This window comes from Pectinophora gossypiella, chromosome 16, assembly GCF_024362695.1.
Source record: "Pectinophora gossypiella chromosome 16, ilPecGoss1.1, whole genome shotgun sequence".
Classification (NCBI taxonomy): domain Eukaryota; kingdom Metazoa; phylum Arthropoda; class Insecta; order Lepidoptera; family Gelechiidae; genus Pectinophora; species Pectinophora gossypiella.
In genome coordinates, this window is record NC_065419.1 from 1,593,885 (window position 1) to 1,620,178 (window position 26,294).

The 26,294-nt window shown below is 37.0% G+C and overlaps 2 protein-coding genes across 3 annotated transcripts in view; one reads left to right on the forward strand and one right to left on the reverse strand.

The window, feature by feature from the left end:
* LOC126373959 (uncharacterized) overlaps positions 1 to 26,294 on the reverse strand; it is a 650,308-nt gene that overhangs the window by 434,171 nt on the left and 189,843 nt on the right. The window lies entirely within an intron of this gene.
* LOC126373965 (potassium voltage-gated channel protein Shaw-like) overlaps positions 1 to 26,294 on the forward strand; it is a 320,695-nt gene that overhangs the window by 56,739 nt on the left and 237,662 nt on the right. For both annotated transcript variants that reach the window (XM_050020368.1, XM_050020369.1), the window contains one exon: positions 16,467 to 16,599. In XM_050020368.1, the coding sequence (XP_049876325.1) occupies positions 16,467 to 16,599 (133 nt within the window). The remainder of the gene's footprint in view (positions 1 to 16,466; positions 16,600 to 26,294) is intronic.

A 26,294-nucleotide genomic window follows, 5' to 3' on the forward strand; every position in this document is an offset into this window, starting at 1 on the left:
TAAGCAAATATGCACATATTTTCCATTGAAATTCCATCTTGTGGCATTATTATAATGTTGGCTGTGAACTTATACAGGGTGTTAGTGACATCGTAACGAATCATTCAGATCATGATTCTGAGTTAATATCAATTAGAATTAGAAAATAATTTAATCTTCTTCTATCGTGTGGGTTGTGAGGTGGAGTACCAACCTCTTGAGCTGCCAAAGGCCCCTGACATTAATAATTTAATAAAACACAAAAAAACATTAATTTTGCGAAGGAAAATTCCTTTTGATATTAACTCAGAATCACCCTCAAAATTTTCGTAACTATGTTACTAATACCCTGTATAAATTTACTAGAATAAATTTAGTAGAGTCATAACGACAGCTGTCTAATGACTGATGAACCTAATGGACCTATTAATAAATCACATTGACGTAGTGATCTAGATATTTAGTGGAAGCCTGCAGCTGTCAAGCACAGCTGGAGAATTTTAGCTCCAAACTGCCATTAGTCTAAGCTGGGATTTACTATGAAATCTCGAACGATTCCCACTTCTCAAATATTCTCAAAAAAAATAAATATAATTAAGAATATTTATTCTTCAAAATTGGCTTACATAGCGCTTTTTGAACGTCAAAAGTTAAATTACACTAATATGTGACCAGCTGTAAAACTACTACCACATTGGAAGGTGTATCGCTGAGGGAAATACGTCGCCAGAAAACCTCCCACTCTTCTGTTTCACCTTTTCCTTTCTCTCTTTCTCTAAGACCCCATTCGCGATCGATAAATGTTTTTAGTTATAATTAAACTAGCAGTTAGTTCTATTATATTCCGGTGTGAGTTTTATCCACGTAGATAGCATTTGTTCCGTCTACTGGTCGACCTCCTCGATATAATTCATAGTCGTGTCGCGGGCGTTATTCACCGCACGTAGCACCTAGCACACATACGATATTGATGAGCCAATTAGAATGGTTTATTCATCGTATTTCCAACAGAGTTAGCCCATTTATCGCATCACGCGCGATATGCGAGATTCATGCTGCTGGGGCGGATTTGTTTATAAAACGAGGAACGAAGATTAGTCTGTAATGTGCTTAGCTAACGTACGTAATATAGGTTGTATCTCGTCGCTGATGTCGCTAACTGACGTATCTGCAAATTTTGGTGAAACTGATTTGCACCTTTTACAATTGTCAACAAGACACAAATCACCCAAGCAAAAAAATACGATACGTCACTTACCAACGGTCCCGGTTACTACTTACCTACTGATGTAAGTACGTAGTCGTTACATGAGCCATGTCAGTGGACTTTGGCGGCTCAATAGTAGCCCGGACACCAGGATTGATGTGGTAATCCACCTCACAACACGATAGAAGAAGAAGAACTAACCAAAATCACGATATGAGTCGATATAAAAGGCTCTGATGGTGTGCATCAGTTATAACACAGTTGGTTCGACCATTATAGACGGCGATACGGCTCACCAACTACCATGTTGTTCTAACTGAAAGCTGATGTGTGGTTACTTAGTTCATCATGCGGTCCCCGATACCGACCCCGCCGGCGTGGTCGACGATTTCCCTCATTCAGCGCTTATCGCTATCGTCCCACTAGGGTCGATTAATTCTTTCAATTATTTTTCCTCTCAGACGACGCCCTGAGCCGAGGTTCGCGCCCAACTGGGCACCCTCAGGCCTGTTGTCTTAAACGTTGTACCGGGTGAGAGCCTTCAGCGCTCCCCATTTGTCCCGCCAAGTAGTTAATGCCATCTGCGGCAAATCTACAATAAGTCACGTCAAAAAAAAAAAAAATTAGTTCATCATGTGATGGGTGTACGTACCTCTGACTAACGCAATTGGGAATACTTAGTACATGTTTTTACCAGAAGCATTTACTTTTGTCAAATACATTATCAAGTGTCGTAAATCTTAATTAAATACCACTGCGAAACAAAAAGACTCACAAAATGGAAGAGGGAAAAGCTTATCTCCTGTCATTAGGATAATGGAGCATTTAATTTTAAAAACACGTCCAAAAATGACGTCAAAACAACAAAACAAATACGCCAAAAAATGTATTTTGTTTTTTATACAGGTGTTCTAATCAGAATAATGAGCTGAATCATCCCTCTCAGTATTCGTTACGATGTCACTTACACCCCGAACAAGTACATACTGGTAGCCATACAAGTAGGTATGGTTGTTAGTGACATCGTAACGAAAACTTTGAGGGATGATTCAGACCATGATTCCGAGTTGATATCGAGTGAAATTTTCCGTCGCAAAAGCATGGAACAGAAAAAAAAAAACAAAAATATTTAAGAATTTTCCGACAGGAAAATCTACTTGATATCAACTCAAAATCATGGTCTGAATCATCCCGCTCAGAATTCGTTTAGGTGTTACAACACCCATACCTACCTTGTATGGGTACGTGTATGTACTTGTATGGGGTGTAACTGGTGTAAGTGACATCGTAACGAATACTGAGAGGGATGATTCAGTTCATTATTCTGAGTTAATATCAAGTGGAATTTTCCATCGCCAAAGTATGGAAATGAAAATAATTTAAAAAGAAACTAAAATAAAACATTAATTTTGCGACGGAAAATTCTCTTTGATATTAGCTCAGAATCATGGTCTGAATTATCATCCTCAGTATTCGTTACGATGTCACTAACACCCTGTATTTTTTTATAAAATGGCAACCTTAGTAGCGCGTTTTAATCATCATGTTTTCAGGCGGCCCGTCGCTTTTCAGTGTTGCTAGAGCTGAAAATTGAAACTTGGGGGTTGGCCTTTTATTCGAGCCGAGCGTGTTGGAATATTCTGACAACATTTTTGTCATGTTTTCTTGGTATATTTGTTAAGGGATTTGTAGGTATTAGGTATGGCGGAGACCCGCAAGTCACTATTGAAGTACTAAAATGTATTAGATGAACCGTATAATCGCCTTAAAGTACCGTATAACCGTAAAATTCTGCCACATTTGAGTGCCAGCCACGCAATCTCTTTTTAGAATAAAGTATATGAAATAATAAAGAAGAAATACATAACATAAACAGCCTATATACGTCCCACTGCTGGGCACAGGCCTCCCCTCAATCAACCGGAGGGGGCATGGTGCATACTTCACCACGCTGCTCCACTGCGGGTTGGTGGATGTGTTTCTACGGCTAATAGCCGGGACCAACAGCTTATTGTGCCGTTCGAAGCACGGAATCAACTTACTTTTCAGACAATCAGGTGATTCAAGCCTGAAAAGTCCTTACCAAACAAAGGACAGTCTCACAAAGTGATTTCGACCATGTCCCCATCGGGAATCGAACCCGGACCTCCAGATCGTGAGCCTGACGCTCTAACCACTAGACCACGGAGGCTGTTAACAGCTGTAAAAACAGTAAATAAGTAAGTAAATATTATTATAATTTAATATACATCAAAAAATAATTAAATAATTTTAGTGCTATTTTTACATAATATTTACAACTCTTTTTTAACTTTTACATGTTATTTATCTATTATCAATGGTCCAACATGAATTCAAAGTCATACTGTAAAAAAAATGTAGTTTAGAGACGGAGCTGGGATTTGAACTGTTGACATGTGATTCAAATTTCTTCTCTGAATACGGCTGTGTATTTTTGTGTTTTTCATTCGTTCCAAATCCCGCATTATAGACAAAGCAAAGTATAGAAGTTTAGTACCGGGTGAGCTCCCCGCTCCCCATTTGTCCGGCCAAGTAGTTAATGCTCTCTGCGGCAAATCTAAGTCACGTCAAAAATATAATATATTATATATAAAAAGTTAGAAGTTTAGCTACCAGCATAATATACATTTCTGTCAATCAAGCTTCAATATCCAGTGGCTTTGAGATATAGAGTCTATCAATTCGATAGCGCCTATGAGTATCGAATTTACACGCAATTTGATGAGCTTCAATCGAGACAAAATGTTGGTAACATGATAATTTATGATCGAGTTTGTATTTTGTGCTGAGAATGTGATAAGACTAGACAAGTAGGGCATTTATGTTAGTAGTACCCGAACGATGCCAACCTCAAAAAATATAAAATTAAAAACTAAAAACCGACTACGGAAAAATCACTTTCTCAAAAGTAGGAAACAACAAAAAAGCTAGGTATATTTTGCTGTATGGTGGTGGTGTGGGTGTATCGTGGTCTGTCTGCATGGTGTGGTGTAGTATGGCTTTGTAATAGACTCCTCTGGGCGCCATCACACTTGCGTTAGACAGAGAACTACGGGGCGGAAGCCAAGGGGGTAACCACTACCCTATTTTCCCTAAAAAGTAGCATGGAGAATGCTGCACCGACAAGAGCGTGGCTCTGAAATATGATGATGATGATATTTCTCTGAATTTTTTCCGAATAGTGATGTTTAGTAGAGCCGTGGTCGTACGCCGTGATAATTTTTACATAAATATATTTTTCTTGAATGATTATCTGCCTTAAACTACTGCAGCAACCTATATGGTTGTGAGAAGCCGAGAAAAAGTAGCTGCAAGAAAAAATCTCGGCACAGGGCCCTAGATAAAATAAAAAAAAAAAAAAATGTTGTATATTAGTTACAGTAATTTGGCGGCCTAACAACATGGTCATGTATTTCTATCTTCTAAATAGGTATTTACCTTAAAATAACCATTTTTTTTTAACCTAGCTTGGCAAAGCTTGGCAAAGTTGGGGAGCGGAGAGTTGCCATTCTATACGTAGTATTATTCTATGCCACTGGGGAATTTTGTGAGGTATTTGTTGAAGATACACTATTTCAAATATCATTCCAATCCATCAATAAAGCTGCCTCGTGTAATATACTTCATCCAACTTGTAAACACCAATACACAGTTGCGTTTAATCTGAAGCAAGAATCTTTAGTGAACTGTCTAACTTGGTCAAAGGGAATTTCGAACTTCGTTCAGAATACTCAAAGTGAGATAGATCAATATAGAACTCGAGGTGTCTGTCTGTTCCGGTTGCCACTTGTACTTTATTAATAGTACTTATTTGACTACATTCATAACATCACGGCAGATACCCGTTGGGGTAAGTAGAGATCACGGAATTCCATTTCCTTCTTCTATCGTGTGGGTGATGAGGTGAATTACCAACCCCATCAACCCTGGTGTCAGGGTCATTATTGAGCCACCAAAGGCCTCATGGCTCATGTAACGATCTTCTACTTATATCAGTAAGTAGTAACCGGGATCACCGACTTAACGTGCCTTTCGAAGCACGGATTATCTTACTTTCGGACAATCAGATGATTAACCTGTAATGTCCTAATCAAAGTAGGGATTATAAAATGATTTTTGTGATACGTCGCCACCGGGATTCGAACCCAGGACCTCCGGATCGTGAGGTCAACGCTCAACCACTGGACTACAGAGGCCGTTTCCATTCCATTTACTAAGATCTAGACGCTCTTTCGCTTTTTCCATTATCGCAGTTTAGGGATTTTTTTGACATGACTTATTGGACGTTTGCAGCGTTTATAGTTTTTTGCATTTGCACAATACCAAGGGAGTGTTCACACTATTTCTTATTATAATCATTCACAGACATCCCACTTATGCTCCTCAACGCTATTATTCCCATCACATTTATTTTACCAACATTCACACATTCTAAACATTATATTTATTTTATTTAATTTGCTTTTTATTTTTGTATTAAATACTTTTATTTCCGTGGAGATCCTTGGGGGAGGCCTATGCCCAGCAGTGGGCGTCGTACGGCTGATGATGATGTAAATAAAATATATTTTTTGTCATGACAATACAGAGAAAACAGTCTTTTGAAACTTTGTCAAATAATACCATATTTGCGTTAAAAAGTTGACAACCCTACTGCCGCTATACAAATGCAGATACTATACTATTGTATATTGTAATTTTATGCAGATTGGAAGGATTGGAACAGATGTTTCGGGTTCATTTGTGTGCTAATATTGTTGGTTGCAGCTGATAGTTTTGATTAGACTATGTACAGGTCAGCATTTGTCTGGTCAAGTAGTGAATGTCAAAAAAGTTACGTAAAAAAAACTGACTTTGAAGACCAAATGCAGAGTCTATTTTCATGAACTCGTCTCCAATTTTCTTCACTGTGTCAAAATGACACGGAAATGGACATTATGAAGATGAAAAGACAAGAAAAATTGAGCATACGAGAAGGAAGGGTGATAAAAATAAACAGGGTTCAAGCCTCCAGGGCCAGTCAGAAAGATTATATATAAACTCGGATGAAAAAAAAATTGTATTGTAGTTCCTCCTTTTACTTTTTTAATTTGAATACAATGGGGAAACCATCGCACAACATCCATCATCTCCCTAGCATTATCTTGTTTCTCACGGGGTCCGCTTACCTAACCTGAAGATTTGACAGGTCCAATTTTTTACAGAAGCGGCTACCTGTCTGACCTTCTAAGCCGCGACGGGAAAGCCAGCCCAATACAGGTTAGGTCACATACCTCCGAAAATGCATTTCTCGGGAATGTGATAATCATTTACGATCCAAACATGAATTTGAAAACAAATTCGACAATTACATAAATAGCCTATATACGTCCCACTGCTGGGCACAGGCCTCCTCTCAATCAACCGTAGAGAGTATGGAGCATACTCCACCACGCTGCTCCAATGCGGGTTGGTGGAGGTGTTTTTACGGCTAATAGCCGAGACCAACGGCTTAACGTGCCCTCCGAAGCACGGAATCAACTTACTTTTTCCGACAATCAGGTGATTCAAGCCTGAAAAGTCCTTACCAAACAAAGGGCAGACTCACAAAGTGATTTCGACAATGTCCCCACTTACTGCAGACTTATTGCAGATTTACCGCAAATGGCATTAACCTCATGCTCACACTCTGCACACAATTGGAATATCAAAATGTCAAGTTTGGTGGCGAACTTTCATATTTCGTGAAAAATTGGGTTCCGACATGAAAAAGGATAGTTCTAGCTACGAGGTAACTTGTTCCTCGTTACCTAAAGTTCGCCACCAAACTTGGCACATTTGGATATTCACCCAATTGAGTCAGCAGGCCTGAGGGAGCCCAGTTGGGCGCGAACTTTTGCTCAGGGCGTCGTCTGAGAGGTTTATATTTAAAAGAATTGATCTAATGGGCTGGTCGATATTAAATATTAAACGATAAATTATGAGATTTTGATTACTAAATAAAGATCTAAAGATGACAAAAAAGTTTTCTTTATCAATTTAACTTATTTATGAATTTTAATAAAGAATAATGTAAGAATAATTGCGAAATTTTGTCACGTATTTCTATGACGTCACAGGTTGCTTTTTCATACAAATTCCATAGAGATCTCGTGTTTCGACGTTTAGTAAAAAGTAACTGATGTGACTAGTTGGAAACTAGTCTATTGCCGACCACTTCGGGGTCGGTGTCGGTGTCCTGAATGGTTGCGCAACCAACCACCAAGGTTACTTATCCAACAAGGCACCAGAATGGTTGCACGACAATCGCGCCACGCGGATGTGCTCACGAACCGGAGGTCCCGGGTTCGAATCCCTGTGGGGACAAATCACAAAAATCACTCTGTGATCTCTAGTTTGGTTAGGACATTACAGGCTGATCACCTGAATGTCCAAAAGTAAGACGATTCGTGCTTCGGAAGGCATGTTAAGCCGTTGGTCCCGGTTACTACTTACATGACTCATGTCAGGGGCCTATGGCAGCTCAATAATAATCGTGGTGGGTTGATGGGGTTGGTAATCCACCTCACAACCCACACGATATAAGAAGATTGGCGTACGGCTGGATATTTGTGTTTTATGTGTTTTGTATAAGATGCCACAACAAACATTCCTTTCGTATAAACTTCGTCTCATTGGGCTAAGCTGAGCACACATAATTATCATGGGTTGGAATCTAGTTCAAAACTTTTTTCTTTGATCTATTTTTAGTGTTGTGATTCCAATTGTTTCGTAAACCTCATCATCATCAAGAACAGCCTATATACGTCCCACTGCTGGGCACAGGCCTCCCCTCAATCAACCGGAGGGGGTATGGAGCATACTCCACCACGCTGCTCCAATGCGGATTGGTGGAGGTGTTTTTACGGCTAATAGCCGGGACCAACGGCTTAACGTGCCCTCCGAAGCACGGAATCATCTTACTTTTTCGGACAATCAGGTGATTCAAACCTGAAAAGTCCTTACCAAACAAAGGACAGTCTCACAAAGTGATTTCGACAATGTCCCCATCGGAAATCGAACCCGGACCTCCAGATCGTGAGCCTAACGCTCTAACCACTAGACCACGGAGGCGTAAACCTACTTAATAAATAAATAAATAAGTTATATCGAGGGCTTCGATCGATAGTTGTAGCGAATGTTATCTACGTAGATAGACTTGGATATAATATTTCGCGGCGCAAGCGAAGGCATGTCAGGTAGCGTTTATAAAATAAATACATTTTGATGGTGACGTGACCGTGGTTACGCCATTATGGTGCACCAGGGTAGGGCCTTAATGAACGCCGGCAAAAGTGAGCAAAATGTTGCTGGTAATTAAATAATTCAATTGCCCCTCGACTTGCTTCAATCTGGTTATGTAAAAGCGAATAGGTACTAAAAAAGTTACAGCAAGATTTTTAATTTAAAAAAAAATATTCTTATTTCTGTGAGGTACGCCTACACATTGTGATAATTGAATGCTAAAAGGATCTTTTTAGATACAAAAATGAAAAAGGAACAATTTAAGTATAATGAATAAAAACATAAACGAGCCTAAAACATTTTCAACATTCATTTTTTTCTAGCGTTTAATAGAAAATAGAACGTAATTTCAAACCAGTGATGTGCCTTACCAAGGAATGTTCCTGAAGAGGGAATATTCCGATTGTAATAACTCCATAATAAGGACACTGGTTAAAACACATAATAACGGGTTCTTACCGCGTTTAAAGCAGGGATATCAATACGATACAATGTATAAGGACATTGGTTGCTTTTCTTTTTCAAATTGTTCGTCCTTGTACTCTGATCGTATTTACGTTAAGGTTAGGTAATAAAGCTATTTTTAAATAAGTTTTACGTCTTTTTACACGGCAACGGTACAACACTGCTCAGTAGAAAATAAATTACTTATTAATTTGTTTTTTAAATTACTTATTTTTTTATTTATTATAATACTATTTTTTTCACACAATAATGAGGTAAATATTCACGTGTTTTTCATTTTTAGCCTATCGATTACCCGTCATTTGATAGTTATATGTTAATAAATTCGAATTGGGATAAATAATATCACTTCACGACTATACCCCAATTGGGGTAGTCAGAGTTGCATCCATCGCAAGATGAACTAAGTACCCACACCTCACAGAGCTTTTTGTTAGACCAACGTGATAGGTGGTGAGCCGTATCGCCGTCTATAATGGCCGAGCTAACTGTTAATAATAACAGTTCTTATTCTTTCCCATATTAAGTGAATTTGTAATTCTTTTGAGAAATAAATATATTTAACCTGAACTGTATAAGTGAAAATTGTTCTTAAAACAAGCTTAAAACTCATACGATAGAAGAAGATAGAAAATATTTACTCGTATAAATAAATATCAAAGTAAAAACAGTAAGCATTAGAGCTAGTCGTAGAAAGCGGTTCGTTAAATATTCATGTTGTCTCGCTTTGCTTTTTAAATGGTGGAACTACAAAATGCGAGAGTAAAGTTTCATAGTTAGTCCAGTCTGAAACTCATCTTTTGTTTGTATAAAGTATGCAGTTTTGTTAAAACTAATGAACTGTTTATCTTTTTCCTTTATCTGCGCAGTATCATAGAATAAGGAATAATAATACTTCGTACAGAAAGGCAACTCTCCGCTCCCCACCAGCGTCTGAGATAGGTTTACCTCAACTTTTTCTTTCAAAAAATATTATGTTTTAATTAACCTCACATCACAAACAAGTAATTTTCATCGTTTTCAGCCATCCTAACTTTACATTTTTTCTCAACTAGACGAGATTCCGAAAATTTCGGGATCTCGCGGGATTGATATTTCTAATCCCGCAGGATCTCGAATTTGCGATCTGAAGTCGGGATTGCATACCCTTATCTAGACCTAACGTACGTCATCTATCAAAGAATACGAAATTACTCTGGCGGTGATTCAAACTCGTAAACATTTCCAAAGCTTGTTATGACAAGGTTTATGAGCAATTATTTAACACTTCGTTAAACAATACTCCAATGTCTAAAGGCTGGTTAGATAGATACGCTGACTGTAAGCGCAGTTTGTCAGATGACAGACCATGTCGACTAGTCGGGGTCGGCGATTAGTCGGCAAAAGACACCTGGCGTTAATAAGTGAGGTGCAGAAATTGAAAAAGCAAAAAATACCAACTTGAAATAAATACTCATTAAATACTTAAAAATCAAATTAATTAATTATTATGGTATGGACTGTCTCAGAGCACAAGCGATTAATTGGATGTGACGGAGTTACGTATGTTTCTGATTATTTGACAAATTGTATTGTTTTTTTATCTTTATTTACTGTAATTGTCTTAAATAAAATTATTTTATGAAACAATATTTACATCCTCAGACCAATTTACACGAAAGAATATAAATATATATATTAATGCAGCACATAATCCGATAATAAAAGATGATTCCGTGCTTCGGAAGGCACGTTAAGCCGTTGGTCTCGGGCTGCTAGCACAAATGCCTTTACCAGCAGTGGGGCAGCGTGGTGGAGTGTGCTCCATAGGGGGCTCCCGTTGATTGAGGAGAGGCCTGTGCCCAGCAGTGAGATGTATTAGTTGTACATGTTATGTTACTTATCGGCATAATATGCAATTATAACTATAGTGACGGACACCACTAAAATCGATTTTGGTCACCGTTTTGTGAATTAAGTACATAACTCATTGCTGATGTTCTACAGGCATGAAATTTACGGAACATACGTCAATTTTAGGCTCAAGTTTAAAAAACCCTCCCAAAATTTTACATTAGCCAATAACACGATAGAATTAAGACGACAGAACACGTCAAACGGGATGCATATTCAGCGAGATGCCTATTTTATTCGCTCGGGTTATTCATTCATTTTAAAATTAATAGTTGTCCATCATCCGTCCCTTTCCTTTTCGGCGGATAAGACAATGACAGATATAACTTAAACTAAAATTAGATGTGATACAGGAATTAGCACCAATATAACGATATAAGAAGCTCCGTGCCCGCGCACTGACTATCCGCGCATACCATCCGCGTGACTAGATTACCACACTAAATTCCTGTTTCATTGCTATCAGTGTTTACTGCAAAGTATCTGTTTCGAGGCTGGAATAAGATACAATACTAAACTCCATGTTATATATATAGTTTGTCTAATTTGACAGCTGTCAGACGTTAAGAATAATTGGGTTGGATGTGGTGAGCTGGACATTTTTAGAAATAAGGTTTAATTATTATGTTCACTCACGTGTACCTACACATAACATAACATAACAAATACTTTATTGCACAAACAGGAAAAAACAAAAAAAAAGAGAAATAGAATTAGTACAATAGGCGGCCTTATTGCTAAGTAGCAATCTCTTCCAGGCAACCTTTAACAACCTACACCTACTTATATCTAAAATAAATGATTTGTATTCTATTATATTTTATTTATACATTTTATTATTATTTTAAAATTGTTTTAAAATTGTTTTAAAATTGTTTTAATAATGTTTTGTAATGTTTTTGAATGAAATGTTTATGTATATTTAATTTATAATTAAAAAATTACAATATTTTTAGAATAATAATTTGATTATTTTGACAGCAGGACAGAAATATACAGTGAAGAAAATATTCATTTGACGAATATTGGATTGTGTGTCATCTTATATTAGTCTTGGTTAAGACAAAAACCTTTGGGGGTTAGCCACTTTTTTGAATTATCCACTTGATATCAACTTAGAATCATGGTCTGAATCATCCCTTAAAGTTTTCGTTACGATGTCACTAACACCCTGTATATTATTATCACTGTCACTTTTCGAAATCGTTTCCAAAATGGCTAACCCCGTGTTTATGTTTACATCATCATCTCCCTAGCGTTATCTATATTTTTCACAGGGTCCGCTAACCTAACCTAAAGATTTCACAAGTCCGGCTTTCCAACTCGCAATGGGAAAACCAGCCCAATACAAGTTAGGCCACATAACTTCGAAATGCATTTCTCGGGTACGTGGGTTTCTTCAAGATGTTGACGCTGAGCACCTTCACGATTTCACAATATATGTCGGTTTTTATATTGTGTTGCAAATATAACAATTATTTACGGTTACTGACCGTGGAACAGCGATAAAATTGAATTTTGTTTATTCATAATAATTCACTCAGTTGATTGACAGAGTAAACATCATAGTGGATCCTGTTTCCGTTTCACATACTTTATTCATGTCCGGAAATGACATAGTTGAAGATATATTTACCGAAAAACATGGCGGATTATTAATAAATAATGCTTTGAGTCGTTGGCCCCGGGTCACTAGCCCAAATACCTCCACCAACCCGCAGTGGAGCAGCGTGGTGCAGTGTGCTCCATAAGCCCTCCGGTTGATTAAGGGGAGGCCTGTGCTCGGCAGTGGGACATAATTTTATTTATGTTACAATTTCTGTTGTTTTATAAATTTTCTTTTCGCAGTCGAAATGTTGTCAAACATTAAGCTAAGCTTGTTTCACGAATCTGTGTCCAACATCTAATATATCTATAAATGATTCTTCTTCTTCTTCTTCTTCTTCTTCGTAACACTAGATGGTAGCTGATGCCTATAGCACAGGCTTGAGTCTATTTTAGGCATCAGCTGAAATTATTATTTTGTAACTTGCTTCTTACATTATTTCTAATAGAACAAAAATTTTAATAGGGAAAAGTATAATATTATAAAGTACTTACTTATTAAAACACATCATTTCATCATCATCATTTTTCATTTTTGACGAAGCCTGTGGTGGATTTAATGATGTGTTTTAATAAGTAAGTACTTTATAATATTATACTTGCTTCTTACTAATTTTGTCACTTTAAAATTGTTGTTAAATGGCTTTGTGTGGAAAATTAATTTTATTATTATTATATTGGCGATGTTGGAATCGACACCACAATGTGATGTGTTCGCTGATAGATGGTGGAGTGTATGGAGAGTGTTTGGCTTTTTGCGAGAAGATCTATTCATGATTTACTGTTTTGTTTTTTATATTATTATTTTTATTTTTATGTGATAGTTTACTTTTCAATTTTGAAATTGTAATTTCTTTTAGTGTTTTTCATGTTATTTATAGTCTTAATTTTCCTTTTCTTTCTTTTTTCATTCAATGTTTACTTTTGTTGTATTAGTTTGTATATTGTTTTCTCGTCGTACAGCGTATTGGGCCATACTGTAATGTTGTATGTACCTTAATTAATAAATAAATAATAATAAATAAATTATTATTATTATATATAGGCTGTTTACTTATTGCTAATAAATATTTCTTCTATGATATATTAATAGTCATAGATTCGAAACCCGGCACCGGACGTGCAAAAATGAGTCAGTTGGCTCGACCATTGCTGACGGCTTTACGACTCATCACCTATCACGTTGGACTAACAGAAAGCTCGGTGAAGTGTGGGTACTTAATTCATCTTACGATGGATGTATCTCTGACTACCCGATTGGGATATAATCGGCAGCTTATGTATATGGGTTTTTTTACCCACTTTATGGGTTGCAAACTTCGTTGCAAAAGTGGTTGCTAATTGTCTTGTACGTAGTCGTTACCTGAGCCATGCCAGAGGCTTTTGGCGGCTCAATAATGACCCTGCCATCCGAGTTGCTGTTGGTCATATACTTTAAAACCCACACGATGGTTTTTTTATTTGTCTATCCCGTTTGGGATTACCACACACATGCACTAATTTAAGAGCCACGCTCTTGTCGGTGTAGCCTTGCAGCACCTTGCGCGTTTGGATTACCGTCAAGGGTTTATTTATGTTTATGTGTATGTATTTTTCATTGACGACACAATTATATTGTAGTGTATACTCGTTTAAGTGTCCAATGTGCAAACACCATATTTTTTTACGGTTATGTTTCGGATCTTTAGCAAACTGTACACAGGTGGTGAAAATGGATTGTGAAACTGTGAATGGTTGGGGTTCAGTTTCAACTACATAGGTTCACACCTATATCGCCAAAGGATATGCAGAGGTGTAAAAGAGTATGGTGCGTGATGATTTTGTGACATTATTTTTGTTTTCGTACGCCAGAAACAAAGTTGCTCTTAACTCCCAGTTTTGAAATTAATAGTGAAATAAATAGGTACGATTACGAAATACGATTTCATTAACTTTTAAGCTGTAAGAAACTCAAATTACTTTTTTTTATTTTTCCTTTATGTGTACTGCGCGTGCACCATACTTCATTGGTTGATATACTCGCAGTAGAACCTACTTGCATTCTATTTTTAAAGTATTGGGGTTTATAAAGGCCACACCGAAGCAATTCATCTAAAAAAGCAATATTGTTATTTGACATTTTCGCGTATAAAAGTGCGCAATGCAAACAAATGTCAAATAGCAATATTGCTTTTCTAGATGAATTGCTTTGAAGTGCTTGGCTCTGAAATCCCAACAGATAAATTCGACAGAGTACTACATCATACCGCAACAATCCTCACCTACAACTTTTCCAAATATAAAATCAAAGTCACGATCGGTAAGTTCCGTTACACGGAATTTTATTTAGAACCGACAAACAAACATTATCGCGTCATAAATTACCACGTGCAATATAAATCATTTGTACTAGCTCGAAAATGTAACTTCTGAATAAATTGTAGAGATGCCAAGGACGATTTTGTTGGAGATGATAATAAATCTATGTTTGTATTGATGAGAATAAAATGTTATGGCTGCGGCGCCGGATTCGGAAACTGAAGGGTATTCTTCTTTATTCTACGGTTTTAGAATCTGAGAAACTGTGCTTCCACAGATTCTCAACAGTAAAATAAATAAGCTTTTGTTTTTATCAATTATCTTTATTTTTATCATGTTTTGTATGCCTTTGTATACATACAATACTGGGAATAAAAATAAGATTTTATAATATATGTTTTTATAATTAAATATTTTTATAAATTACTTACCAGACAATATTTTAAATTCGACAGAAAATAAATTAAGCTCATGTTAAACATAATGCCTTCTTTATTAAAAAAGCTTATTTTATAATTAATGATTACTTACAAGAAAATCCAAAATATTAAAAGAAATTGCAATTTCTTGGCGTTTTTTTGTTGTTTTTTCTCCACAACCATAAACTCTTTGCGAAATACTTGGCTTGAAGTAGACTCAAAAATGTTAAATTGACTTTCAACAAGGTTATCCATGATAATTATATTGAATAAATTATTCTGATTATCAGGTAAGTATGTTATTCTCTTAAAGCAACTTCGCACTGTGCCCGTCAACAAAATCTAGTCCTACTCAACTGACATTGACGCATTCAAGGTCATTGTTCAACTTATACACCGCTAACTATATCTATAATATTACAAAACTCCACACAGCAGAAGAATATTAGATTTTCCATGACCGCGGGATAGGTCAAGGGCAGACTGGCGGTTCGTGTAGGCTACACGCTCAATTAAACCCTTCGCCACTCTAGATAAGGGGACATTTTCAACACACGGTTCAAAGACTTGGTTTTTGAGAGTTCTCACTAATTCATTTAGAATATTAGACCAATATTCGTGTCTTATTGGAAATGACATTAATGCCGGTTTAAATGGTTGGTTTTATTGGCGAATTATGGTATTATTAAAATCTCATTTGAATTCTGTTGGTACAGATATTGAAGTGTTTGGATTTCTGAACATTCTAAAACATAAGAACACACACACGCACACATGATGCATATTGAAAACGATGCTGAAAGAGTAATTGGAGATTTGGTTTGCCTTTGATTTATGTTATTTACATTACCAGTTCTTCCAGACTTAGATCTCATGTCTTCCTATATCTAACTTTGTATCTTAATGCTGAAAACGTATACAGATTCTCAAAAATCGTACGCGAAATTTGTACTTTCAGTTTCGCATAGGATTATAGTCACTACCTAGAACGGATAAGGTCGGTTTTTGTTTTATTAATTTGAATAATTTTGATAACGTCGCCGGTAAAATTGTATTCGTAATGTGACAGCAAATTTTTAAAAATAAACAAGATAATAGTCGGCTTTATCTATTCTGTAATAACGGTTATAATTCCATGTTACTTTGGAAATTCTGACAGCGCGTCTGATGCAAAAGGATTTAAGTGAGTGTTTACCTTTAGAGGAACGTTAATCTGATTGCGCCCACCTATTAGGACAGCTTAAAATTATGGTCAGCCCAATCCCATTTCAGCTTTGCAAAATTTTTCACACATCTTAAATTCTTTCTGTTCACAGGACCGGCAAACTCCATTACCCAACCAATGTGTGTGGACCACTGTTTGAAGAGGAGTTGGAGTTCTGGGGGCTGGACTCCAACCAGGTGGAGCCATGCTGCTGGTCCACCTACAGCATACATAGAGACACACAGGTAAGTCTAATGGATAATAATGAAATAAATTAAATATCATGTAATATATACAATATCGGTCTAAAGATACTGCCCTATGGTACACGCACCTGAGGATAACGATTTGATGACATTCTCAAGTTCGAATTTTAAAAAAATACGTCATTATCGAAAGCTTGTTAAAATATCAATAATGTGTTTCTTCTTTCTTTAATAATATTTCTATTTGTACTGTGGTTTCTATGATGATACTACACGTTTCAAAGCAGTTAAATGGGTTTGCAGAAACCAATTTATAATTTGCGAGTTTTACAACCTAAGTTTAGGGAAAATTGTAAAGAAAGATTGAAAATTTCTGGATTCGAGTGGGACTTTACCTAAACATAATGATACATAACAAGGTAGGCACTTTACATTAAATTTACTTACTCTATCTAAATCTAAACACATAAAATATGCTAAGCTGTCCTTTTCCAGATTTAATATTAATAAATCCCAAAGCGTTTTGTCACGGCAAACATGTAAACCGGTGCTTCTTTACTGAATAGCAAAAAGCCCTAAAATAATAAATGAGGAGGGTCTTAACATACTGAATAATAAAATAACATGTGAACTATTCGCACACGAAGCGAATCCCAATTTTGTTTTAGGCTTAATCAGATTAAATCTTGCAATAGGTGTAATGCTTATGCCTGGTTTTGGTTTTCCGTAATAAATTGATGTAATTATATATAATTTACTTATTCGTAATAGTTTGTAAAGTATATAATTGTTATTGGTTGGTAAATAATATAAAATCTGTTCGTTATGTGTTATTTAAATTGGATAGGCATGTCATTTTCTTCTAATTATCGATGTCTTGTTAAAAGGTTCACTAACCTGCTTGTGATATTACGAGCTGTTCAAACATTGCAGAGGTTAAACTGGTATATAGAACGTATTTAGCTTCTTACCTTCCTGTTGAAAGAAAAAGCCCCTTAACTTTATCTAATTCACTCTAATGTTCTAAGCTAGTGAGAGAAATAAACATTATTTTTATTATTACTCTAGTACTCTCATTAACACAATAATCTCCGTTGAACTCCCTTGTTGTAATTTTTTTTCTATCGCGCTTTTCTGCCCTAATGACAACTCCGTAATACTCCTTCGCGGCAAAGAGTCGCGGGATGACGCCATCTTCGCACGATTTTTTTTTTAAATACGATCAGATTTACGCAATCGCTCACATTATGTATGTCGGAAAAACTCAACTGCTAGGGATTGTGTCCTATCTAACATGCTTCATGTTTTTATAGCTGAATACATGTTACATACGATTCTTCATTATATAGACGGTCAGAGATCCCGGCTTCGTATCGCGGTAGGGACAATAAATACTCCCTTTGTAATTAGCCCTAGTTTGGTTAGGAAATTGCAGGCTGAGAATATCCGTATTTCGGAAGGTACGTTAGGTAGTTGGTACTGGCTATTATTTACTTGACTATGTTGTCATTCTATTATGATCCATTTAAGGAGCCTTTGGCGGCGCAGTAGAGGGATAGTAACCCTGACAACATGGTTGATCTCATGAGTGAAGATAATATCAGCGAATGAAACATAATATCAGCGTCGTGCTTCAGGGTGCGACTTGTGCTGAGTGAGGCCCTTTTATCTCAGGACGTCCACTTCCACCTTATGATCATTTCGTCTTAGTTTTTTGTAATTGTTTGGGAAAATTGTATAATATGATGTTATTGTCTTGCTTTTGCGTGTGGCGTCCTTTTATAATAAACTATTTCTATTCTATCCCCCCCTCCGGTTGATTGAGGGGAGGCCTGTGCCCAGCAGTGGGACGTATTATTATTTTTATTAGCCTGTATGATCCCACTGCTGGGCACAGGCCTCCGCCATGTCTTTCCAAGTATCCCGGTTCTGTGCGAGCTCTATCCAGTCTTTTCGACGTGTATAGGCTGTTTATGTTATGTATTCCATTCTATTCTTGAAGCAGATCGTAATATTCATCTTAGGACTCGTATCAAAAGTGTGGATTGGTACCTGATTGCTTGTGGCTCTGCCGCCGCCTTTAGCTAGGGGATTGTGGGTGTATACATATTATGTGTGTTATTATTAGTGTCCCCGGGTTAACAAGTGTGGAAATATTCCGTTGAAAATACACAAGCGTTTGTAGACAAAGTCAGACATTTATTATTTATTTAAAGCGCTACAGAAAATGTTTCTCGACAAACGTTCGAAAATCGCTTTGCTTGTGTCGTAAATATAGGGCTATTAAATTAGTGACTAGCGGGTATAAAATCTGTTCGTTGTGTGTTATTTAAATTGGATAGGTATGTCATTTTCTTCGAATTATCGATGTCTTGTTAATAGGTTCACTAACCTGCTTGTGATATTACGAGCTGTTCATACTTTCAGTATAATTTTATAATTACCATACAGACGCGATTTTACCCGCGGAAAGGGTACTTTATCTTTATCCGTGATAAAAGGCGTAAAATAGCCTTAGTCAAATGAGATACTTTTTACCAAACGCAATTAAAAGTTATCTACTGAATCTGTATGGAAATACCAACCCTGTAACGTCATCAAAAAAGAGATCTACCATCTAGTGCCCTGTTGGCGCGAACTTCGGGTCAGGATGTTGACGTTGGCTAAGAGGGACGATTAATCAACTAAAGTAGTTCGATGGCGATAAGTGCTGAATTAGGCAAATCATCGATTCCGCCGGGTCGATAACGGGGTCCTTGCTTGAGCAATCTTGTTGCAACACTTGAAAGCAATTGCTCGCAGGTGAAGGAGCAGACTTATATGTCACTCTCTTTCTTTCACAATAGATTAAAAAGGGATAGAACTACATTTATGAAATATTTAGTTTACCGCTTATCTCCTAGCCGCTCACGCACAATATCAAACAGAGAGTTAGTACTGAACATAAAAATGTGGTATTGTTCTGTAGTTGAACTCTCTAAACTGAATGGAGTTTGTTTTATGATATCCCAGCACTACACCCAAGCGGTTTATTGTTTACTACTTCATCGTGTACAGTATTTATATTCTAAGACCTTATAATATCCAAACCATTGTCTTGCATCCAAACCAAATTGGGGATGTCCCTAAAAATTCTACTCTGGCTTTCTTCAGGTCTTCCGAAAGTCTTCGTCTTATATAGCTTTCGTAATTATTCCATATTCTTTTAATTTATGTATAACATGTTACTATAGCTTTTCTTTGTGAACTTCTATGTGTGAGTCTCATCATCATCATTTATTTAAGAGCCACGCTCTTGTCGGTGTAGCATTCTCCATTCTTGTCTATCAAAGATCAATTCTCTCACTTCTTTATAAGACACGACGTTGACCTTCTCTTTAATCTATTTCATGTAAACTCTTCTTGGTCTTTCCCTTTCTCTCTTCCTCTCGTGTGTCTCATAATATGAATTAATACGGTTTGGTAGGTACAGGGTTTTTGACGACCAGAATAATGTGATGTAGGGGATTCAATTTGTTCTTTATGGATATTACAACATAAGACCTCGTAACACGGAGAATTACTGCGAATTGCCCCGACTTCGCGTCAAAATGAGAACATTTTTCAAATTATGAAGCGTAAACGTCGAATGTTCTTGACGAATGGAACATTGTAAGTGGAGAGCCGTGGTAGCCCAGTTGGAAGAACATTTGAATCGCATTGTGAGGTCGCAGGTTCACTTCAAGCCGGGTCAAAACTTATGATAGTCCAATTTATTTGAATCAGACGAATCCACAAAGTTGTTATTATAGATATGATGCTCCGTTGGCATAGCCTGTGGGACCGAAATATGGCCAAAACGAAATGGTTTACTGAAGCAACGATCGCATTATACAATTTACACGTCATTCATTGCTTCTTTGGTATCGCGCAACCAAAACTAGCGCTTGAGTTACTACGCAATGAACGGTGGATAAATCGATGTGGTAGTCCAGCCAGAAATGTCTTGGTGCAGCTGCTTTACATGGCGATGTAAGGTAACAGGCGACATGCGGACTCTTGTATTTTAGTGCTAAGGGCACCTTTGTATCTATGGTCTCTGGATGAATCGGACTTCTTCTTCCTCCTAGGGTCCGTTTTCCTGCTACTCTTTCTCCATGATGAGTCATGGCTCTGTAACCCAGATAGGAATCGTTTGTGTGTGCGTACGTGTGTATTCCTTTTACAAGTATTCGTAATCCCAGTAATATACTTAAATATATAACATTTTACAACCCCCGAAATCCTGTTAGGATGGATTTGCTCACATAAAAAAATATTCAAACGCTTATCACATTAACTCTGGTCCAGATGGTACCCTTTATTACATTAGCGAGGGTAAAGGAAAAAAAAGATGGTATTTGTAATGCTCTGCACTATCAGCGGCAACAGACGGTGACTTGCGAACATCATCAATCAGGTTAACACGATCAACTCCGTTAGCAAATAATCATAAGGTGATCCGTGCTTTGGAAGGCATTTTAAGATGTTGGTTCCGGTTACTGCTGGTTCGCGCCCAACTGGGCACCCTCAGGCCTGTTGTCTTAAACGTTGTACCGGGTGAGAGCCTTCAGCGCTCCCCATTTGTCCGGCCAAGTAGTTAATGCCATCTGCGGCAAATCTACAATAAATCACGTCAAAAAAAAAATAAAACCTTTACTTACTGATGTAACTACGTAGTCGTTACATGAGTCATGTCAGGGGCCTTTCGCGGCGCATAATCCTGATACCAGGGTTGATAAAGTTGGTCATCTACTTCAAAACCCACACGATAGAAGCAATCATAGACGATGATTCTCGAGTACCTATATGTCTAACTAGAGGGTTGGCAGAACCTCTAGATGAGCCTCTACGTTGGCTTGTGTGTTACAAAGTAAAACACTGTATTGAAGTTCAGAATCTATTTTCCTTATTTCATAAAATAAAAGCTCACGTTTGGCTACAAACTCACCTGATGGTAAGTGACTATGTTTAGGGTGTATCACGCTTACCTAGATTATAACGAGTTGAAAAAACAGATGACGGCAGACAGTTCCACATCTTTCTTCGCATCAAAAGGGAAGAGACAAAACGTTTAGTGCGTATTGGTGATATATCCACAACACAAGGATAAAATGCCTGCTGATGTCTAGTTGTCCGTAGATGGAATGGAGAGGACGGAATTAACTCACGAAGTTTCATGTCAAGGGTCCATATACCTCGTGTGTTCATAAGTTTTGAGACGAGATATAGAAAACTTATTTTATTATTAAAGAGTGCTGGCAGGTAATTTTATTCTTTTTACATTTTGAATTTGGAATGTTGGGAATATCTAAGCAGTTTTCTTTTATATTTTTTTTATTCATTATAAAAATGACGCGAACGAAACTTTTGCAGCGTTGAACAGAGAAACTGCGGTCGACCGTAGTTTCTCTGTTCAACGCTGCAAAAAACCAATGGAGATTTTTAATGAAATCAAATGCTTAGAAGCAAGCCGCAACTTCGTGTATTATACCCTAAAGAGACATAAGGAGACCTCTTCTATCGAAGATCGTGCAAGATGTGGCAACCCGCGCTCCGTCAGGACTCTCGCTAATATCAAACTTATTACAGAGCGAATTCGGCGAAATCCTTGTCGCAGTCAAAAGAAGCTGGTTCTCCAGACCAAAATATTGCGCATATCCGTGAATAGGATACTAAAACATGATCTAAAAGTCAAGGCGTATGATCCAACTGCCTGGACTTCTCCCTAGCAGCTTCTCCAGACATCACTCCGGAACACGAGTTTCGTCGCTTGGCAGCAAGTCTGTCTGGAGAGTGGTAATCAGCCACGGCCGAACCCTACCACCGGTAGTGTCGATTAGCACCACCCAGGGGTCACGTGAAGGGTCCAACACCCATCATATCCTTAGCGTCATGCGATTTTCACGGGGTCCGCTTACTTAACCTGATTTTTGAGGGTTTTCTCACGATGTTTTCTGTCACCGCTGAGCATATGATAGAGATTTTAGGATATACATATATACGTCCCACTGCTGGGAACAGGCGTCCCCGGTATAACTCCCTCCGGTTGATTGAATTTGAAAACAATTTCGAAAGACATTGGTTGACGCCTGAGCTGGGATTCAAACTTGTGACCCCGCAATGAGAGTCAAGCATTCTTCCAACAACAACACCCAGTTCTATTAATTTTAATCGCTCCCAGTGTAACGTAAAAGCATTTAGCTGCAGCTGTGTTTGTTTATACTTAAATAACGTAAATAACGTAATATGTGAACATAAACATATCAATAAAACCGAGTGATAACATCAATTTTAACCATATTTAACGAGTAAATAGATTCAATTTACAATATAACAACAGTTTACCGAATAATTATCATAACTCAACTGTACGAGCCATCGAAATCTCATTAGCGATCCAATCTCACCGCAAAATCAACCTTTATTACAAATGCATTAAAGTTTAAACTCGATCGAAACCATTTTCCATGTAAAACGACACGATAATGGAACGGAAAATCTTTAGAATGATAATAGACTTTATTGAAATGCAATTAAGGGTTGTTTTCGAAAGCGATTGTTGTGTAAAGATTTTTTTTTTTGTAAAGAAAAGTTAAAAGCTGAGTGAATTAAGATTCTTCACGTTTAACTTAAATAGGGGTTGTTTGATGTTTCTAAGGTTATTAAACCAAGATGGCGGAGAAGTCTTAATACTAAGTCCTTTTTTAATATGTAGTAAGTACTTATATTTTTATTAAAAAATCCAAGCACTTTTCCGACATTATATTCAGAAAAAAAAATTGGAACATTAATTTTCTTATTCCAAATATTTTTGTTTAATATTTTTATAGTATCCCATAGTGAATCGAACTGAAACCATTCTGAATTTGGTCACGAAAGGAAAGCTTTGCTCAACTAGACTTCAATACTCGTACGAAGTTATTTTAATGTTATACCTGGGGGGTTAAATTGAAGCAGTTCATCTAAGAAAGCAATATTACTATTTGACATTTGTTTGCATTTCGCACTGACTTTTATATGCGCAAATGTCAGATTGCAATGTTGCTTTCTTAGATGAATTGCTTCGATGTGACCATTTTAACCCCTCTGTTATTTATGGATCCAGAACTAGCCATTTGCAGAACAATATTTAAAAAGTTTTATTATAACATTTAAAAATGGAACTGTTGAAATTTAGAGTCCAGTTTGTTTCGTGTGATTTTCGATTGTTTTTTCATTTATATTTTCATATCCAATGTTCATATTCGGACATGCCGGAAGACAATTACGATATAGCTTTTCGTAGTAATCGTATTCCAATTTTATTCCGTTCCTGAGTTATGGACATATCATAAGAGATATTTTATATACGTACTACCCTTAGGATAAGTACGTAGGTTATTCTTAGTAGGGTTTTGTTTGTTATCTGAATTGATGTGGATTAGAGTTAAGTTGAGCTGGCTTAGATTGTGGAAATTGTTAGGTTACTTACTTATACAGAGAAAGTTCCATTATACTACAAGAGACATCGGAATAAAACTTATTATGTTAATTTTCTTCTATATAATCACTTGTATGCCGACTAGGGAAAGCAATCCCGATCTCTCGCGAAATCTCGCCTAATTTTTAGGGATCAATCCCGAGGCATAATATGACGAGATTCCATTCGAGATTGACGGGATTGGGCGAATTTCCTTGAGTTATTCTTTTTTGCCGTAAAAACACCTCCACCAACCCGCATTGGAGCAGCGTGGTGGAGTATGCTCCATACCCGCTTCGGTTGATTGAGGGGAGGCCTGTGCCCAGCAGTGGGACGTATATAGGCTGTTTATGTATGTATACTTTTTGTCATGATTATGCTGATTTCCAAAGAAAACTTAATTATTTAGTTAGTAATACTGAAGAGTAAAGGTTTCTGTCTCTTTCGAAAAATATTTTGTTTTAATTAACCTCATTATCACAAACAAGCAGTTTTCGTCGTTTTCAGCCATCCTAACTTTACATTTTTTTTAAGAACTAGACCAAATCCAGAAATTTTCGGGAACTCGCGATATTGATACTTCTAATTTCGGGATCTCGAATTTGCGATCTCGAGTCGGGATTGCATTCCTTAATGCCGACAGATTAAGATGGATATGACCAATTATATGCAACCTTATGGTTAATCATATCCATGTTAGGTTTTCGTACTAAAGTGGCTGCAGGTATAATTAGTTGCGGCTCTGCTCACCCCATTGTGGGAGTGAGTTTATATAGACGAAGGTTTTCGTTTTATCATAAAAGTAATATAAAGTACAAGTACATAAAAGTAATATACTTATAATAATATCATATCCCTATTTCAAACGCGGTAAGAACCCGTTATTATGTGTTTTAATCATAAAAGTAAAACCAAATGTGCAAGCTAGAACACAGCTAGCAGTAAAACTAGTAAAAGGTTGCTTATTCCATTTAATTAAATAAAGTTGCATAGCGAAGCCTGTCTCTTTAAACAAAGGGGTAATGATGTAAAAAAACCCACTTTACTAAGGATAAAAAGTAGTCAAGAGATAATTTTTGCATTATTAAAAATGTTCAGTATAAAATTAAGTATCACGGGACTTGTACCATAGACTAATAAATAATACTACGCACAGAATGGACACTCCGCTTTGTACCAATACGACCTAGGAGCGAGCTTGATTTAACTTCGCCCCCTCAATTCGACCGCGCGCGGGTTTTCTGTCTCGCTCTAACGCACGGGGTAAGGTGGCACACAGAACCAGATCTATATGGAGTGTCCGGGCTGTGAATGTACTTAGATATATACCTATGTAGGTATATAACCATTTTGTTGATAATTATGATGAACATAACAACTTGTTATTCTTAATGAGAGGTTACTTTTTTAAAAATAATAGATTTACTGCTGTTTGCAAGAGGAACGAACTAAGAAGACGGGTACCGAGACAAACCGTATTTTATCGTTTTCAGTGGATTACCTAGCTATGTAATATTACTTCAATGATAAAAATAAATAAAAGAAAAACCGGACCTGTCAAATTTTCAGGTTAGGTAAGCGTACCCTGTGAAAAACGGGATAATGAGGATGATGATATAAATAAATAAAAAAATGAATTAATGAATAAACGCAAACACAGAACAGGTACAAAGGAAAACCAAAAGTGGACAAAGGCGGCCTTATCGCTAAAAGAGATCTCTTCGAGACAACCTTCGATAGAAGAAATGTACACAAAATACAAATATACTTTATTGCACCGAAATAAAAAGAAATAATTATAAAAAGACTCGGTACATGGCAAATGGCGGGCTTATCGCTTAAAGCGATTTATTTCAGACAACCGTAAGGTGAGGAAAACAGACATAAAAATCAATCTTACATTTCAAACATTAACAGACTGGAGTGTAGCGCGCAAACAGGTTGATTGATCATCTAATACCTGAATCAATGTAAATAACTCAAACTCATAATCGTATTACGATCGGCAGAGCTATAAGATGGGTAGAGAGAGACGCAGAATAATTTCTTTCCACAAGGTATAATCTACATAGATTATACCTCTAATAAAGTACAAATCACGGCAGGCGTTCCCCTCTAAGGGTGGTATTAATAAACTAATCTCAGCTTCGAGACTGCCCTCAAGATCATGTCAATGTGACAGTTCTCATATAAAAACAGAGACTTGAGCATGATCTTGAGGGCAGTCTCAGCTGAGATTCGTTTATTATTACCA